Source organism: Podarcis erhardii, assembly GCF_964252035.2.
Source record: "Podarcis erhardii genome assembly, chromosome: 15".
NCBI classification, from domain to species: Eukaryota; Metazoa; Chordata; class Lepidosauria; order Squamata; family Lacertidae; genus Podarcis; species Podarcis erhardii.
The window spans coordinates 20,490,683-20,510,398 of NC_138505.1; the positions used below are offsets into that span (position 1 = coordinate 20,490,683).

Consider the following 19,716-nt stretch of genomic DNA (forward strand, 5'->3'; position numbering starts at 1 on the left):
AAATAATCAAATAAACAAAATAATGTAGGATTTCAAATTGGCAGTCGGAGGGGAGGGGGAGGGGGAGGTGATGGCTGTGAAGACTTCTCACAGGAGCATATCAGTTTCTATAACTGTTTGTAAACACCCCAAAGGTTTGTGTGAATTTTGCATTAGGATTAGTTACAGGTATGTAGCCGTGTTGGTCTGCCGTAGTCGAAACAAAACAAAACAAAACAAAACAAAACAAAACAAAACAAAACAAAACAAAACAAAACAAAACAAAACAAAACAAATAAAAATAAATAAAAACAAATAAAAAAATTCCTTCCAGTAACTCCTTACTGGAAGGAATTTTTATTTATTTTTATTTATTTATTTTATTTTGTTTGCATTAGGATTGTAATCCTTGATATGTATTATAAAATCTGCATATACATATTCTGATCCTGGAGGTCCAACATATACCTAGGGATCCTGCATGTCCAAGAACTGCTCTATTTCCTTTATGCATAGGGCAGATTTGCAAAGGCTGTAGGGCATGAGTAGGGCAGTATTTTGATTATGTTTATATTGCACTGTTTGGAGAAGTGTCTAAATGGTGCCATGAGACAGAGGTGGAATAACGTCCCTAGGGAAGTTGACATTCTTCCTCTGTTGGAGACGTTTCAGAAGACTGTAAACTGTTATGCAAAGAGGTGACCACTGCAAAACCTCTGATCTGTTCTGTAAGCCTGCATTTCCATGTCTTTGTGTGTTGCTTGGTATGGCTAGAAAACTGACCAGTGGTATATTTGCTAGCTAGTATTAGTAGTCTGAGGTCAGAGATCATGCAAATCTGTCAGTGTGGGAATTATGGCTACACTGCAGTAATTAATACACTGCCAGCTGTTGGGAGTTTAATCGCCAACTTTATTTGGATGGCTGATGATTCCCACCAGCAAACAGGGGGACAGTCTGTAACAGCAGCTCATGGCATAGTGTTGACCTCAAAACTTCAACAATTTTGTTTCTGCCTATGGCTGAAATTTCGCTGCACTGCTAATATTCACGGTGTTTTCTTTCCAATAAAATTGTTTGAACTGGCAGTGCTCCTGAGTCAGCAGCGCACTCCAATCTGTGCCAAGACACTGAATGTTCTGTCAACCCCCCCTCTTTGGGATTTACTTGAGGATTTTAGGCACCTACAGAACGGCAGGGTTCAGTCGTTGTTGCCTTTGGCATGTCTGACCGTAGATGATGATAAATGAGCAAAGAATGCAAATCTGCTTTCATGAAAAATGGGGTTTTGCTTAAATGGCACACCCTAAATCAGTCCAAATTTGAGTGATTTGGTAACAGTGGACTACTTCTGGCTTGTGAATTCTTCACGAGTAAAATTTCCCTGTAATTTGTTTTTCCTGAAAATACTTCCTTTTGTGTTCGATGTTCAATTTATGTAGGAGTGCTGTTTTTTTATTCTCCTTCTATTGTGCCTAGGACATGATGTGTTTTCTAATAACAAATGATAGAGTAAACCAGGCAGCGGGACTTCACCAAGAGAAGTTCCTGGGGATTGTTCTCACTGCTTCTATTATACATAATATTATCCTAGCACAATGAAGCTTTGAAACATTTTGGGTGTAGGCTTTAGCTTTTATGTCATTCTGTTAATCAAGCTGTTTCCCCCTATCCTATGTCTCTGTGTGCATAAGTAATTGGATCTATTTTAGCTCAATTATCCTGAATCCTTAGGAGTGTTGATAGTTTTGTTTACTTGTTCTCAGGTGGTGGTGGGGAGGAATTAGAAGTTCTAGTTTTGAGGAATACACTTTATAATTCTTTCTGGTTCTCTGGTTCTTATCTTTTGGAAGCCAGCTCTATAGAAAGCACATCCCCATTACACTGTAAACCTGGAGTGCCTGAACTGGCTAATTCTTGCCTTTCATGTGCTTCTTGCAGCATGGTAGGCACTTCTGTGTGATGCGATGCTATTCTTCAGGGTCCTGTGTATGAGTAATGTGAGTACATGGATGGGACCGATTGCATTTGGCTCTCCCATGGAATTAATTGGGGTTCCAGTTCCATGGGAAGGACCCAACAGGATCCTGTTCCCCTGCTCCCAAGTTGTGTTACTAACATGTGCAGTCCTACAGAGAGTGAAATTGCAGGAAATGAAAGTAGATCCTACTTGCTGGAGCATATTTAAATGCCTTAATGGCAGCACCTCTCACGGCTGGAGACAAAGAGTGTTGAATAGTAAACTGCTAACTATGATTGACCATGAATGTACCAACAAAACCTTTATAGGGAATTCTTAGGTTAATCATACCCATTCCCCCAAATATTTTTTAATTCCCTGCAAGGAGAAGATATGACCTCCCTTTCTTCCTTGTGAGAAAAAGGGGAGATGGACACAGTTGACATAATGGCATATCCTGGGAAATAGGGGAGGACTGGTTAGTGCGTAAGCAGGGCTGGATGAATTCCAGATTGTTGTGCCCTGGTCTCCTAAACATTTGTTGCCACCTAGACATTTAAATATTTTTCATGCCTGGGTACAACAGCAGCAGCAGCAGCAGCAGCAACAACAACAACAACAGCTGGAATGTGCTTCATTTCAAAGCTGTAAAAAGAAATTAGGCTTTAAAAATGAATAAGGGGTGGAATAGCAAACTTGATGAATATTCTTAATGGGGGAAATTGGTGAGTTCAAGTCACTGACATACCTCAGTGAAAGGTAGGAAGAGGTAACCTGGAGATGTGTGTCTAGAAGAAAGCCTGCATATGGTATTACTGGTTTAACTTTATGCTTTGTTTTTGATATATTGTATTGATTATATTTTAAATTGATGAATAACATTAATTGGCTATATAAATTTGGCTCTGCTTGCTTTGATGGTGGCCAGTCAGAGTAAATTTGAAGATCTGTTAATTCTGAAGAGGCCTCAGGGACTGAAATCTAAGCAGTAAGGTTTGAATTGGTATGCTAAATGGTACTATCAGTGGAATATAATATGCCTGTCATTGAATAAGTTTTTATTCTTCTTATCAAAATGCTTTGTTTATTGCACCTTTTGTTTAAGTAAATGCATTACATCTTAACTGACGAATAAAGCCAGTGCTCTGTAATTAAATTATCTTTACTTGTTTGTGTAACCTGGCAAGTGAATTGAAGTACTTGTTAGAAATAACTTCAAATTAAACAATAGATTGTCAGAAACAAAGGAATTAGACAACTCCAAGAACGTCTTTAATTTTTTTTAGTGTTTCTCAATCTTGGGTCCCCAGACGTTTTTGGCCTACAACTCCCATGATCCCTAGCTCACAGGACCAGTGGTCAGAGATGATGGGAGTTGTAGGCCAAATACATCTGGGGACCCAAGGTTGAAAAAGTCTTAGCTGGATGTTTCAGATATGATTGATAATCTTTTAAGACATAACTGCATGCCTCCATTTTAAGCACACCATCTGAAATTCAGTGCCTGTTTCCCAGTTAATGCTTCTAGTTAGTGACAAATTCTAGGTGAGAATGTGTATTTCAGCAAAGAATTCTGATAGCTTATTAAAGACCTGGTAGTTACAGCCATTGTACTACTGTTGAAGGCTGTTGTACCTCTAGACTGTGGTAATGAGCCAATGGAAAACTGAAGAGAATATGCACTGTCTAATCTGTTAAGGATGTGGGATTCTTACAGTTATTGAGTCCAAGCTTTTCTCTCTTGGAAATCAGTACTTACCGGTAATAGTGTAATGGTGGAGTGGAGTTCAACGTAGAGTTAAAGTGGATGTTCCATCAGCGGAAGGCTTTCTCCTTGTGCAAGCCCCCTGAATCTGTTCTGGGGTTCCCCCAACCCCCTGGGGAGGATATGGGCAGAGGAGTAGAGGAGAAAAGGCCCCTTGTGCAAGAGTAAAAGCTGATAGGACTGTGAATATGAATAAAGCTTTGAAATTTGGGGGGAGAAAGGTTGTATTTTTAGGTTTGGTGACTTGGGATATTACACAGCATATTCAAAGCTTAAAATATTTCCTTTAAAAGAGGAAATCCCTTCCTGCTCCAGTTCCAGGTTCAATCCTGTGCAAAGGAACAGAGTGCATGAGCAACGAAGAGAGGCAATGGAATTTGAGAAGTTAATAATAAAAAATAGCAGACACATATTTGCAAAGAAAGTATCAGCTGCTTTCCAGATCGGATACAGAGCCTGGACAAGTTAAATATTATTTAAAGAAACACATTCAAAACATAGAAGATAATATTCCAGTGGACGTCTGAGAAAATGTATGGAAGAGTACACATAGTTTTTCCTTTGAATATGACAGTAAGAGGAACTGCTATAAGAGAGATGGCAAGTCGCCTCTGCAGTAATGCATGAAATCAGTATAAAAAACTACCTACCCCTAATGTGGAGGTGCCAGAAGAAAAAAAGCACACATTTCCCACAGGTAGGAGTGTGAGGTATTTCCCTCTACCAGAGAGGGAGAGAGAACTATTAATTAATTAAGGATTTTAGGATATGAGATTCCTCTGCATCTGATGTTGTTCTTACTGAATTCTGTGAAACACTTGGTGAGGCAGAAGCATAAAGAGCTGACTTCTTAGAAGCTAACAACAGCTGGGATTTTTTAAGTGATGTACCTTTATTTTTGTTTATGCAAAGCCATGGTTTTGGATTCTGATCTGCTGGTCAAGCGCAAGCCCCAGTTTATCATCTCAGTGCAGAACTTGCACCTAACCAAAGTTATGTAAGTTTAACTAAGATTTGGTATGTGTGAAATGCTTTGAAAGTTTATGTAGCTGGTTTGTTATAACTGTAGATAGTCAAAACTAACCACAGTTCAGGTCTGGACAATATGGCAAACTGAGATTAAAGCTGAGATTAATGTGTCTGCTCTCCTTGCATCCATGCTGAAGGAGAAGAGAAGCAGGGAGCACCTGAGCCCAAGGTTCAGGCGTGTAATAATAAAGTATTGCTCATTTTTACATCCAGAATAGGAACTATGGCATGAGCTTATAGGCAAAAATCTAAACTGGACAGAGATGGATTGTCTGTGTATTTCAGCTGTTTATATTTATTATTCTGATGAATTAATTGCTACTGTTCAGTTTTAGGATGGTGTAATGTGGTTTTAATTGAATGCATTATGAGCATGCTGATGATTAAGTTAAGAATTTCTTTTCTAAAAAAACTTTACATAGGAGGTGAGGGCACAGGGAGTGGGGCACCTGTGCCTTGAAAGGCAGCTTACAAATTAATTAAATAAAATATGGTGAGGTTTGTCATGCTTCTATAGAACGAAATCCAACGTAGGATATTTCTGCCAGTTATTTCTACTGGAATGGTTGGCAGACTTGTGATTCAGTCTGTTGCATTGAGGTTGCACATAGTGCTATTCCTTGCTCTGGCCTAGCTCTGGATATGTGGCATTCATAGTACATATTTACAGGTGTGAGAAGGCTGGGAGTATTGCTTTGCAAGAGCTTCAACTGGATAAAAAGATAAACACAGTCTAAAGCACAGTTGTTAGGTTGTAAGGCTGTGGTCAGGGTGTGTCCTTTTAAAACAATGTGCAGTGCTTAGCATCGCTGGCTTCCTTAAAAGAAGCAACTATAAAAATAAAAACGGCTTCCAGCATGTACTGAGAAACTTTCTGTGATGAATGCTGAGCGACGTCTTGCTAAGGAGCCTGTAATGGAGATCTCCCTCATTAGAAGTGAAGCATTAGTAGCCACAGTTAAGACAAAATTATGTTTACTGTTTCCATTGAAACTATGGGACTAACATGTATGGAACTTTGATTGTGTCACATGTGTTGCTTACCACATTTACTATTGGTTGCTTCTGATCATTTTAATATTGATTTGGTGTGTGTTTATACTCTGAACAATTGTGAGAGCTGGTTTGAGCCTTTGACTGAATTAAATCTAGTTTTTAATCATTTGAGTATTTTCTAGAGAATAAAATATATGGGGTGCCATTAACAGTACTGTATCCTATATGTTTGGAATGAGCTGCCCTAACACAAAGCTTCTGTAACTGTTACCATTACACTGCGTAGAAAATGAGCTGTGGAAATAACTGCAAATTCCTAGAAGTCTGCATCATTTGAGATTTTTCTAGCCCTGTAAATAACCTTTACTGCCATTCTAAAGGGAAAGGCCTGCAGGGAATGGAGAAGTGATGCATTTTTACAAGTAATGTATTTGAATCCCATTCAACTGAATTGACAGTAGCGGCCTGTTACAGAAAAGAAATGTATCGCTACAATGCTAACCATTTTTCTGTCTGCTTCAGATGCTTTCTTAAAAATAAAATAAAATAAAAAAGGCTCTATTAATATGGAGAAACTATGGTTACCAGCTTCATATGGAGAGTGAAATCAAGCTACTCAAATATCACAGGGTGGAGAGAATAAAGAAGTAGGACATAAAGCTGAAACATGGGAGCAATGAGGAGCAGGCAGCTCTGCCCTGAAGAAAACCACTACTGTTAACATAGAGGTGAACCTTTCTTCTGTACTCAGATACTGAACAGAAACCTGTGAGTCCCTATTGTGTGACCCTGCCAGATAGTTCCTTAATTCATTCTGTGTCAGAAACACAGTTTTTGCAGCGTACAGTAAAATAGATACTAGCATTCAGTTACAGTGAGTGTCTGTTTTCGGACTCCATGACAAACCATAGGTTGCCACGGTGCCTTTTCAGCTGTGGCTCCCTCCTTATGGAATGTTGTCCTCACATGCCTGCCACCATCACTGGCTACTTTTAGGCACTGGACGAAAAATACTTCTTTTCATCCATCCTTTTGGCCTTTAGCTTGGAGAGTTTTAGAAACTGTGGTCTCTGTTAGTGGGTGGGATTTGTTAGACTGCTTTTTATGTATATCGGTCTTTTCAGCTTTTTTGTTTTGTTTTGTTTTGCTTTGGTTTGAATTTTTGTATTACATTATATTATAAGTCTCTTTGAGTTTACATTTAAAACAGTGTCTTAACAAGTCCAATAAATAATATAAATGCTAACTGTAGTATAGAACTTGGTTTTAACTGATGGAGTTAGTATCCAGGCACCATGGTTTAGAGCTCCCTGCCTGTTTTCATTTTCTGTCTTCCCAACACTTCTATATCTTTCTTTCCTGTTCCTATTTCTTAATAGTATTTAGATACCAGTGTTCAAGTCAGTTTCCATCAATATAAAGCAATCAAATCAGTAAAAGTACTGTGAGAAGCAGACTGAAGTATGTTACAGTGTTCCTCTGGCCACCATGTGAGATTTCTACCCTGAGAAGCTACAGTGACTTGGTTTACCACGTAGGGCAGTGGTTAGTACCTCCCGACACCAAGTGAGGTTAAACAGCCCAGTTGCATCATCACTGATAATTAAGTGTTTAGAGAGCATGCTTGTAAGCATTTGGAAGAACCTATCTTGGCCGCTATGAAATGGTTTGCGTTACAGTGGGAACACAGATCCGTGTTTGAGCTGGCAAGCTCTAATGTCGAGCTTGAAGCCTTTCCTTTGCATTGCCTTGGTGTCTGATGACAGCCCACTTTGGAACCCAAACTGCTAGCTGATCCCTTTCTCCTTTGCTTGTGAATGGAGATAGCAAGAGAGTTGGAGATAAAATCAGTGAGAAGAGACTATCAAGAGTCAAGCAAATTAGTTCTAGCATGCTAGTCCTGGCAAGAATGCATACAAAGTGTCAAGATAATGGGTTCATAACATTATCTAAATGCTTCCTGTGTTATCTAAACACTTTTCTGCATTGTGAATTTGTTATCTCAACACTCTGGATGCTAGTGAAGAAACAGGCTAATTTATATTCATAGGGAGGATCTTGGTGTTTGAATCTTATGGCTTCTGAAAGTTCTTGTACAGTTGCAGAATTTATTTGTAGGGTTGCAATTGATTACCTGGTCTGTTGGTTTTTTAGCTGGTGGGTTAGCATGTGCAAATGGGTCCTGCCTTGATAGAAGATGAATTTAATCATTGGTACTACCACACTACTGGAGGGAGGGTGTGGGGCATTGTCACTTAAGATTTTTATTTATGAGTAGGGGAAAGAAAAGCAAAGAGCAAAAGGAGGAACTGTAGCTCTGTAGTAGACTGCATGGTTCAATCCCTGGCATCTTAGGAGAGAAAAGAAAAGGATCAAGTACCAGGTGATTGGATAAATCTCTGCCAGAGACTCCAGAGTGCTGCTGCTAGTTAGGCTAGATCAGCGGGGTCCAACTTTTCATACCAAATGGGGCGCCGGTGTACTTTGACATGGAACCAGTGGGCTGCACACTGCCTTGTTGTCGGGGCGAGCGGGGGGAAGAGTGAGGAGCAAGGCCAAAACTTGATGTCTCCCCCTCCCCCCTTTCTCAGAGCTGCCTCAGCAAGGTGCTGGGCTTTGGAAAGGAGGCGTGAGAGCTCTAAGAACCTGCCAGAGCCCTCACACCTCCTTACCAAAGCCAGGCTGTGCAAGGACTGGGCAGGGTATCCAATGTTGCTGAGGGCTGCCCAAAAAGGCATTGAGGGCCAAACGCTGGACCACCCTTGGGTAGGTGGACTGATAGCCTGCCTAGTGTAAGGCAACTTTCCTGCATTGCTTATGAGAAAGATGGGTATTTATGGTCAACCATTTATAAGTAAGTCCTAAATTGCAGTTGAAGAAGGGTCTGGTATTTGCAAAGGGGCTTCTGATGTGATTTTAAATCCTGCAGAATATTCTGTATTCTGGAGCATGTAAGTCATGCATCTGAGGAAGAATGTTATTTTTTTATCTAATCATTCCCATTTCTTTTAAATAGTCTAAATACTAGGAGAACTGAATATGAGTAAGCTGCAAGGCACAGGGTTATCCTCAAGAAGAACTTTCTTTAATGTATGCTTTTAATATTGTCCATAGCAAACATGGAATATTGGTGTGCTCTGACTGCTGTGTGTAGTGATCCTGTTTGCACCTCATATTTACAAAGGCGAGTATTCAGGGGCTATGAGCCATCTTAGTTTGCCTTCTGGAGTTTTTCCTCCTAAAACAAGAAATCATCACAGTTAAATCATGTGCATGAAATTGCCTTGCCAGTTTTCCCTGCTTGTTTTCCAGCCTTGTAAGCTCTAGTCTGGAAAAGTGCCTGCCAGTATAAATGAGTCTTTTTAAGGTGCCAGGGGACTCTGTGTGTTGTTTCACCTGTGTAATTGTTTTGGTAAGAACATCTTCATAACATCTGAAGGATAATGTAGAGAAAGCACTGGAATGCTCTTCTATAAATACACAAATTTGAATACAAGAGTAGAACATGATTAGAGACATCTATCACATAGCACAATCTGTTTTCCTTAAGCTGAGATAAAAATAGCTTTTGAAAAGGCGTGTTAATGTCGGAAAGAAAGGGCTATTCTGATTTGAATATATATGTTTGGCAGAGGTCTCCTCATGCTAGAAATCCTAAAAGTGGGAAACATCAAAGTATATTTTAAAGCCTTAGCTGCATATGCTTTTGCTTCTTGAACCCTGGAGATTGAGAATCAGTGCAGCAGTCAGAACGCCACCCCCCGCCTCCTGCCAGCTGTATTATTTATTAAAAGTAGCGTAAGGTTCTAAATGGTACAGCAAGATGCATATCTGGTGAAATGGATTTGCAGAAGCTTTCCAAATGAAGACATTATCCAGGATCCTCATTTGAACATAGAGGGATGTCTTTCCAAGCTGTGCTGCCTGAGAAACTTGAGGTGAGGCTTGGGGTCCCTTCCAACGCTACAATTCCACGATTCTATGTTGTGGAATAAAGCCATTCCATAAGAATTTCAGAATTGTTACTGCTTTGCTTATGACTGAGGAATAATTCGAAATTGTTTATTCGTCACGGAGCCATTGTTAGGTACAGACAGAGTAATGGGTCAAGTCTGCTTTAAAAAATAAAAATAAAATCTTAAATGGTGATGTTGCAGCTTTTGAGTTTCTCCTTCCAGCCCTGTGACTTTATCTTTTTTAGGGTGAGTGAGTGATGTTTCACTTTGAGAGGAATAATGTAATCAAAAAGATATGGAACAGGGTGGGGTCCCTTGATCTGCATGGTTTTAAGTTTAAACTTGGAATAGGGAGTCTGGCCCAGTTTGGATGCTCGGAGCTTAGTTCAGTTTTTGCCTGCCCATGCAGCCAAACCAGAAAGTCTCTAATAAACCATATTTTTCTGGTTTGTCTGAACTATAGTTGACAGCTGTAGCTGTGTGTGTGTGTGTGTGTGTGTGTGTGTGTGTGTACGGTATGTTAAGCATGTTTAATATCCTGGCCTCTTCAGTAGTTCATAACTATAGTTTCCCAGGTTGGGCAAAATGGTAAACTATGGTTAATTCGAAGCTTCATGGTTTGATAGCTTGATGAGCAAAGGAGCTGCATGTGCAGGGAAATGGCGTATGTGTATCTCAGTTTATTAAGTCCAGATATGATCATCTGATTCAGCCAGTGTGTCCTCATCTTTATTTCCATGCTAAGCACTGCAAGGGAGCCCTCTGGAGGAAGGCCAGCGGAGCTGCCACTGTAACATATGATTGACTCATCAAATAAATTCTAGTTGAGACAATGTGTGTTGAAACCAACCGCAGACATGCTGCAGCTATTCATAAGCAGGTTACTACTGGAGGTGCATACACCTTGAAGTGGAACACACACCTTTCCGCTTCCTTGTCTGTCATTCATGCATTTCTAAGCTACACTGAATGTGCTTCTGAATGAATCTTACAGGATATTTTATGTGGTTTACCATTTCATTGTGTGAATTCAGCCCTGAGGCTGGCTTTTACCTTGATGCCCATGCAAAATAACTTTTTCTCTGCATGTATCTGTTTAAAACACTTATCTCACCTAAAAGACCCACAAAGTGGCTTACAGCAACCATTAAAACACAACTTTGCATAAATACAAAGCAGAAGCATAACACCACTGCAACAGAGATAGATAAAACCTATCAGAGTAGCAGGTGTAAATTTCTGAGCAAAATTCCTGGTGAAGATATGTTGTTGGTGGTGATGATGATTTTTACAATTCACCTGAAGGTCAGCAAAATGGAGCCAGGTTGAGTCTCTCTACGGAAGGATTTTCAGAAACACAGTGCACTCTGAGTATTCTCTGTTCTTGCCCCATCTCTCTTTGGTATATTCCTCTCCCTGTAGCTCTCTAATGCCTTCAGTATGACTGAAGACGTTGTATACTTCCACTCAAGGAGCAGTGGGTTTCTGTTCAACCTGGCATGTCTGTGCTAAGACAAAAGTGTGGTAGGTTGTTATTTGTGAGATGTTGTTTGCAGATGACACAAAAAACCCGGAAGTAAGTGTTCAGGTTTGCAAACTTTTTCCAGAGGTTGAAGGTGCTCCGTTTTGAGTGTTACACTTCCAGTTTGAGTGTTACACTTCTGTTTTGAGTGTTACACTGAGGTCTGTCTGTTTTTGAGTTAGCTGTTTTTGAGCTATTTATTTTGAGTTTTTGTTTTTGCGGCTCTTTTTGTTTTGTTTTTGTGACTGTGTGGAACCCAGTTCAGCTACTGATTGATTGATTGTGTGACTTCGGTACATTGTTTATTGCTTTCATTTTATGGATCAATGGTCTTGTTAGATAGTAAAACTCATGTTAAATTGCTGTTTTAGGGGTTGTTTTTAAAAGTCTGGAATGGTTTAATCCATTTTGCATTACTTTCTATGGGAAAGCGTGCCTTGGTTTTGGAACGCTTTGGTTTTGGAACAGACTTCCAGAATGGATTAAGTTTGAGAAGCAAGGTACCACTGTACGTGCTGTGTCAGGAAGATTTGGCCGGATAGTCTCTCAAACAGAAATGTGCTCATCCAAGCCCACATTTTCAGTATGTTTGCAGTTCTGTCTCAGTGGCCTATGCTGGCTTGGTCATGTATGCAGAATGGAAGATAGCAGGATCCCAAGGGTGTGCTTTACAGAGAGCTAGCTTCAAGCACCAGGCCTGTTGGCAGACCTGCTCTGTGTTATCTGCAAACGTGGCATGAAAGTGGGAAACATTAACCCCACCATGTGGGAATCCCTGCAACCTTCCAACAGTTTGACTTCACCTCTGAACACTCCTTTCTGAGTGTTCTAGGTCTCCAGGAACATAAAGTGTTATACTTCATATGCTTTCAGTTTTAGGGTGGATTTAGATGTTATAAATAACATCCAAACAGAAAGTGAATGTGTGGAGTCACGCCCACTTCTATTGTTTTGCTTCTTCTGATAAGGGAACTCGTATATCTTGAGCCTCAGTATTTTCTCATGAGAAAAACTTGGCCTCATTCACATTCTGTGCATTAGGCATGCTCACACACCTCTGTCCTGTCCCTCCTTCTCAACTTTCCCTTCTCCCCAATGCCTTAACTTTCTCTTGTAGGGGAGTTGCTCCAGCCCTGTGATCATTTTGTTTGCCCTGTTCTGAACTTTTCCTAGCTCTACAAAATCTTTCTTTGAGGTGAGGCAACTAGAGCTGTACACAGTATTTTTACAGCTGCTGCATCACTCACCATTTCACACTCCATTAGAGTATATCTGAAATAAGGTTGGTTTTTTTGTTTTGTTTTTTACGTCAGTCTGCATCACTTCCACTTGCTTGCATTGAATTGCATTTGCCAATTTGCTGCCCACTCACCCATTTTGGAGAAATCCCTTTGGATCTCTTCACAACCCCCACCCCACCCAGCGTTCTAATCATTGCAAACCTGGCTACCTCACTTCCCACCCTAACTCTAGAAAATTTATGTACAAGTTAAAAGCAGAAATGTAATCTGATTCTTTTATAAATAATGGTTGTCCACAAAATAGCACTGGAGACGTATCTGTCCTTTTATTTATCTCTGTTGGAGTAATGATAGTATGATGCCTTTAGAGTTCTGTAATCAGAGTATAGGAGGGCAGGTTGGCAATCACTCTGGGCTCCAATGGATTTGACAGTATTTCTTTATCTCGCAAGCTTAAGAACTGTTGACATAAACAATGAACAAAGCAAACAATTCACAAAATCAAAATCAAACCACTGCTGATTATTTGACAGCATTAGATTTCTTGAATCAGGAAATTAATGTCAGTTAATGCTTGCTAGATGAATAGCAGTTTCTGTCAAAACTCTTTTAAAACTCTTTTTCTGTCCATGGCGCCCCCCCCCCCCGCATTCTCATATTTGTCCTTCCTTCCTTCCTCTCTCCCTTTTTTTCCTTTCTCTTCTCCCTCAGGTCTCGTTTCAGATTCTTCTCCACTCTGCTACTTTCGTCAGCCTTTCTTTCTCCACTCCTTCTCTCTTTGACATCCCCGTCTCTTTTCTCCCTGTCCCCCATCTTTCGCCTTTTGCGCAGCTTGCATACCGAGACTCTAGAGAAGAGGCAAAGCAAAAATGTAACACACTCTTTATATAGGTTGCATTGTACCTACACACATGCAGGTCAGCTGCCATGGAAAGGCTCTAATCTGCTACTTCACGTGGCAGGCAGCAGCAGCCCCTCCTCACAAACTGACCTGCTGGGGACCCGGCAGAGGGTCCCATCCTTCCTCAAAGTGGATCTCCTTTTGTAGAATAGCTGCAGACATGTAGCTTGCTCTCTGAAGAACGTCCCTTCAGATTTGCTTGAGAGAAGGAGAACACCAGCCTTTCACAGCGGCAGAGTTCAGGCTTCCTTCACAACGAAGTGAACAGGCCTGCAACTAAGGGCTTCAGTTCCTCCTCCTGCAGTTCTGTACTGTTTCCTGCCAATGGATTTGCACCAGAGGTAAACAAGCCTTCAGGCTCCTGTTTGATATACCAGGCATGTGAGTATCAGGCTACAAATAATTCAGTGTCGCTGAACTTCCAGCTCGATGGGGCTTTGTTTTTAGTATTGTAAACTCCATTCATTGGAATAATACAGTATAAAAACACCAGGGATAGTAAAGCTGAGTAGAACTTAATTATTGTTTGGCTTCAATATCTGAACTGGGTCATATTGAAAGTAGGCATCACTAACTAAACTTTACCATTGTCCAGTTGTAAGTCATAAATACATTATGCTTGCAGTTCTGAGACATTAAACCATTCAACATTCTTTTGGGTAGGTTAAAAATATTGACCTGGTCAAAAAGACTTTTTGAGCAAATCTTTCCTCCTTTAGTGATAGGATAATGTGTGGAAGCTTTAGTTTTACAATAAGGGTCGGCTGGTTAAACGGCTGCAGTGATTTGAAGAGTGGTCCACTAAATTATCCCAGTTGTTTGTTTTCTTTCATTCAAGCGTACTTGTGGGTTGGCTTGGGCAGTGCTTTTCTCTTAGAGCTGGGCTCTGTGCCAAAGGAAGCAACAAGGATCAAAGGCATGGTCATGAGTGATTCAACAGAAATCAGCTGATCCCAACTCTCTTTCACTTTGGGAAACTTTGCCCAGAAGCAACTTTTCTTTACAACTAAGCAATGCCACACTTCCCCTTTAGCTAAGAGTGCAGGGAACCCACCCTTCTGCTATTCTCAGAGGCAGAGTTGTGAGGCAGTGCCATCTCCTCTCCACCTGCATATAAAGCCAATTACGTTGCCTTCTGGGAAACGCTGGGGTGTCCTAGTGTTTCCCTCACACTGCCTTTATTCACTTGGCAGCCATTGTGTGGAAGACCCAGGAGTATCGTCTTCTCTTTGGGAGCTAAGCAGTTTCAATGGGAGCTAGAATAAAGTAGAAGAGGGCTAGCTAGTGTTACTGAGTTATGAATAACATCTAAAGCTTCTAAAATACCCAGTATGGCAAAAGTATCTTTGAGTTTTCTAGTGACTGTTGGGATTGTTCAGCAGTTGTTGGCTGAACAATAAAGAAATGATCAGAGCTGCATGTTCTAGGTACCTGGCTTAGGGTGCTCGATAGCCCTACAAGCATCTTGCCCCTCCAGCCAGTAGTGAAGCAGACAAAATCTGGTGCCTTAGCATATGCTATCAACACTGTCCCTGTGGTACCAGAGCAGCCCTGTTTCTGTTCAACAACTAAGTTGAAGAGATTTGTTCTGAAAACTACTATTGTTGCTGGAAGTTGATGAAATGCATGCTTCATAGCCGGGGTTGAGCTGACCGTGTTCTTAAAAGAGAGAGAGAGAGCAAGATCAGAAGAATCTTTATTTGCATTAGCCACTAGCCACAGCAATAAAATAAAATGTACTGAAGATAGAGGTAAAAACTTAACTATACAAAATACATTTTGGAGGTTTACATCAATAATCAAATAATAGATCTTATTCTGATTGCCCTCGGTAAAAACCTTGCAGTTTTTGCTGTCACCCGATCATCTTGATCTGCTAGAAGAAAGGAATTTAGAAGTTAACTCAACTCTTTAAAAATGCACTTATTTTAATGGGGCATGTGCTCCCTGTTTTGCAACATGCCTTTTTTTTGTGAAGGGATTTGATTGTGGTTAAAGCAGTAAAACCTTGTTCATGTTCTTTATTGTGATTTGTTTTGAGGCATGAGCTTTAGTTTGCAGCAGCTCCATCTCTCGTGTGAAGTCTTGTGAAGACTGAATGTATGATGTCTTGATCAGCATATACAGGTTCCTTTTCACTACGTGCTTCTCTGCTTTTTCAGCAGGGAAGGGCTTGATGTTTCTGCCACTTACGATGGAGATGAAAGTGTGTTCACACCCATGCAAGACCATGTGTTGTAGTTTCTGTTCCAGCAAGATCCATAGAAACTCTGTTGCCATTCTCTGAAGCATTGATCCCAGGATTAAACGACCTTTTGTCATGTTTCCCTCTTCTCTCTTCCTTTCAGTGAGCATTTGTCCTGCGCCTTCACATTCTTCCTTCATGGGGAGTGCAATGTGTGTACAAGTGTGGAGATCGTCCAGCACCAACCAATATATCTGATCAGCGAGGAGCATCTCCACATGGCTCAGTCTTCCCCTATGCCATTCCAAGGTAGGTGTCCTATGTGCGTGTCTTCTTGTCATCTGGAGTAACTTTTTTCAAATAAGTTTTACTAAATTTTCAAAAAAATAATAATAATCACATAGACATTCCAGTACATAATAATTTTTCTTTTGTTTTATTGACTTCCAATTCCATTTTCCATGGTGTTTTTTCCTCTCCCCCTTGCTGCACCCCATCTCCCCTCTCTTATATCATTGGACGTGGGTGGCACTGTGGTCTAAACCACTGAGCCTCTTAGGCTTGCCGATCAGAAGGTCGGTGATTCGAATCCCTGCGATGGGGTGAGCTCCCATTGCTCTGTCCCAGCTCTTGCCAACCTAGCAGTTCAAAAGCATGCCAGTGCAAGTAGATAAATAGGTACCACTGCGGCAGGAAGGTAAACAGCGTTTTCGTGTGCTCTGGTTTCTGTCATGGTGCTCAATTGTGCCAGAAGCGGTTTAGTCATACTGGCCACATGACCCGGAAAGCTGTCTGTGGACAAATGCTGGCTCTGTTGGTCTGAAAGCGAGATGAGCGCCACAACCCCATAGTTGTCTTTGACTGGACTCAGCTGTCCAGGGGTCCTTTACCTTTGACCTTTTACCTCATATCATAACAAGAATGCAACAATCTCTAATTCCTTCTGTTGCTCATAGTTCAAATCCTGCTCCCACAAATTCATCATTTCTTTAAATAGTCTGAAAAGGCTTCTATTTTTCCATGAAGCAATCATTGTTAAGTTCACTTATTTTAACTGTTAGCTTTGCTGATTCAGCATAGTCCATCACTTGTGTAAAACCTTATCCTGGCTTAATGTAAATGCACGGGCTCTCTGAGGGGAGAATGCAACCATTTTGCCCCTCCTCCCTTTACTCTGCTGCTGTGGTGCACTAAGCTTAGGATATCTTCCAAACCCTGGCTCACTGTTTAGCTCTGCTTCACAAATCATGGGTTGTATGCCATTGTTACAAACCTTGGTTACCTCTTGTGGTTAATCTGGAGAGAGTTAAACCCTGAGCCCATGTTTAGGTGACATGGTGTATGTAGCACAGTAGCAGAATGACAGGAGGAGGAACAAAGCAGCCACAAACCCTCCTGGAGCCTGGATGCTTACATGTAAATGCTAAACCATGGTTTGGCATAGCATGATGGGCAAACTAGGCTAATTGATTGAATGATAAGAATAGTGCACTGGTTTTTGAGCACATGACCTGTATTTATAAACCCTTCCTAGAACTTTAGCTTGGTGACAGACAGCGCTAAAGCTCAGTAGCTGCTGTAAGAAACTAGTCCTTTTAAGCCTCAGCTCTGATGGGCCCCTGTGTGTGAGTATTGATATTAACGGAAGGTCCCCCTTCTTCATTTTAATAGATGTCTTGAGTACCTTCTGTGCTATTCACTGTTGGATGACTCCACCTTCAGTGTGTTCCTTTCCTTTCCCACCTTCAAATATCTGCTTTAATTGGACTTAATGTGAGCTTTTAATTTGCCACATGGTGGACTTTCGTAAATTGGTGATTTAAATTACCCTCACCCCCCAGGTTTAAATGAAGTTTTATATTTGTTAATTAATATATTTCCTGAAGAGGTGTGTGCGCTAATTGGTTGTTGTAACAATTAACAAATATCGGTCTGAAACTAAGTAGAACATTTTTACTATCTAGGAGTAAATCCATGTCTTCTGGCCATGCAGCTTGCATCCTTTTGCACTAAAGGATTATATCTGCCTAGTGAGACAAAGGAGTCAATTGTGAAAAAATGAATTTCTGTTTGACTGTTTCTGTACAGACACTTTAAGCAGGATCACTTAATTCAAGATGAGGTGCCTTCCATAGTTCCAGTTACAGATAGGTAGCCGTGTTGGTCTGCCATGGTCAAAACAAAATAAAAAAATTAAAAAAATTAAAAAATAAAAAAATTAAAAAAATTCCACGAAAGCTCATACCTAGAACTAACTCAGTTGGTCTTTAAGGTGCTACTGGAAGGAATTTTTTTATTTTGTTTTGACCATGGCAGACCAACACGGCTACCTATCTGTAACTGGAACTATGGAAGGCACCACATTGAGCCGCATGAAATGGAAGTCCATACTTCTGTTTCAGTGTATCTGAAGAAGTGTGCATGCACACGAAAGCTCATACCTAGAACTAACTCAGTTGGTCTCTAAGGTGCTACTGGAAGGAATTTTTTTATTTTGTTTCAAGATGAGGGCCATAGTTAAACGTGCTTAAGCATTGCCTACCTAATAGCTAAGGGCTAGTAATTAGTGTTTGCACCATTTTTTTCCCTAATGAAAATGAATGCACATGTCCAAGCTCTTCGTTAGGCAATTTTAAATATTCTTAATTTGCTACAAAATGCCAGATTGTTTTCAAAAAGAGGTGTTCAATATAATTAATGCAGTGGCGTTTCTTTTACCTCTTCGTTTACCTTTTTTGCTGTAGAATATAAAGTTCAGCAGCTGTTAGTCCTCGAGGCTCCTATATGAATAAAATTGTTTACAGAGCTGAATGCCTTGCTTTGCTGGATAGTGGGATGTCAGCAATGTTTCTGGTGCTGTACAAACTGCAAAACATTTTTAAAAGTTGTTGCCTGAAAACCATTCATAGGTGATAAGTTTACAAATGGGGTTGAATAAACAGGGAAGCAAGGAAGAGAGAGAGAAATTAAAAGTATATTTAAAATGACAAGAAATGCTTCTGAAATGATTGAATAAGTTTGCGGAGGGGGGGGGGGGAGGAATTTATAGAACAGCTAGAAGGAAAAAGGTTTTCAGAAGAGTATTGAAACTAGAAGTGGAGGATGCATTGTACATTGCCTCGAGCTCCTCGAAGGAAAGCCAGGATAAAAATGTAGCATGTAAATAAATATTTTCTGCCTTGGGTTCCATGGCAGCACAGAGGTCAGATGTTAATGTAACTAAATAAACAAATTAAACTTATAAAGGAAGCCTCAGCAAGAGAACTGGGATATGGAGATGTTCTAAAAATGGGGGCATTCTAGAATGAATAAAAGAGATCAGGGATGAAGAATGAAGGCTGTAGAAGTGGACAGGCCAGGAAATGAGGGAGGAGACATCCAATTAGCATGCAATTAATTAATTAGCATGTGATTTGCATGAAAGGCTAGTTGCCAAGCTACAGCTGGAGGACGGATCGTCCTTACTCTATAATCTTCTTACTCCAGAGTTATCCCCAGATTTAAATCCTTAAACTCAGTGGCCTTAAAAACATCAAATGATCTTAAATAATGACACTTGAGGAGGAAAACACTTAATTAATTTGAGCTGCGTTTTCTTTACTATCACATTTTTAAATCTCTCTGCTTTCCACAGCTGTGAGGACAACATGCTCTGAGAGTCTCAATGCTGCACAGAGTACTTTGAGGTCCTTAACAGAACATTCTTTGGCCAGGTTTGCAAGGTTTAGGAGCCAATTTTAAATTGAATTGACAACAATATATATACATTTGGCCAGAATTAAAACATGCTTCTTCCCCACAATCCCCCAGCCAAAATACTTCTAATTTGTGTGTGTGTTTATGAGCTGTGTATAGTAGGAAGCTACTTATTAGGGCAACATTTTGATTGTATTATTATTATTACTGTATTTTTTGCCCTATAGGACGCACTTTTTCCCCTCCAAAAATGAAGGGGAAATGTGTGTGCGTCCTATGGGGCGAATGCAGGCTTTCGCTGAAGCCTGGAGAGCGAGAGGGGTCGGTGCGCACCGATCCCTCTCGCTCTCCAGGCTTCAGGAAGCTCTGCAGAACCCTTGGGAGACCGGTGCGACTTCACACCTGTCTCCCAAGGGTTGCACAGAGCTGCCTGCAGTCGCGCTGGGCTCCCAAGGGTTGCGCAGAGCTGCCTGCATTCTGAAGCCT

The 19,716-nt window shown here is 40.7% G+C and overlaps 1 protein-coding gene across 2 annotated transcripts in view; it reads left to right on the forward strand.

Moving 5' to 3' along the window:
* The window catches only part of MED13L (mediator complex subunit 13L), a 173,908-nt gene that overhangs the window by 93,079 nt on the left and 61,113 nt on the right, over positions 1–19,716 (forward strand). For both annotated transcript variants that reach the window (XM_081841684.1, XM_081841683.1), the window contains exon 5: positions 15,698–15,843. In XM_081841684.1, the coding sequence (XP_081697810.1) occupies positions 15,698–15,843 (146 nt within the window). The remainder of the gene's footprint in view (positions 1–15,697; positions 15,844–19,716) is intronic.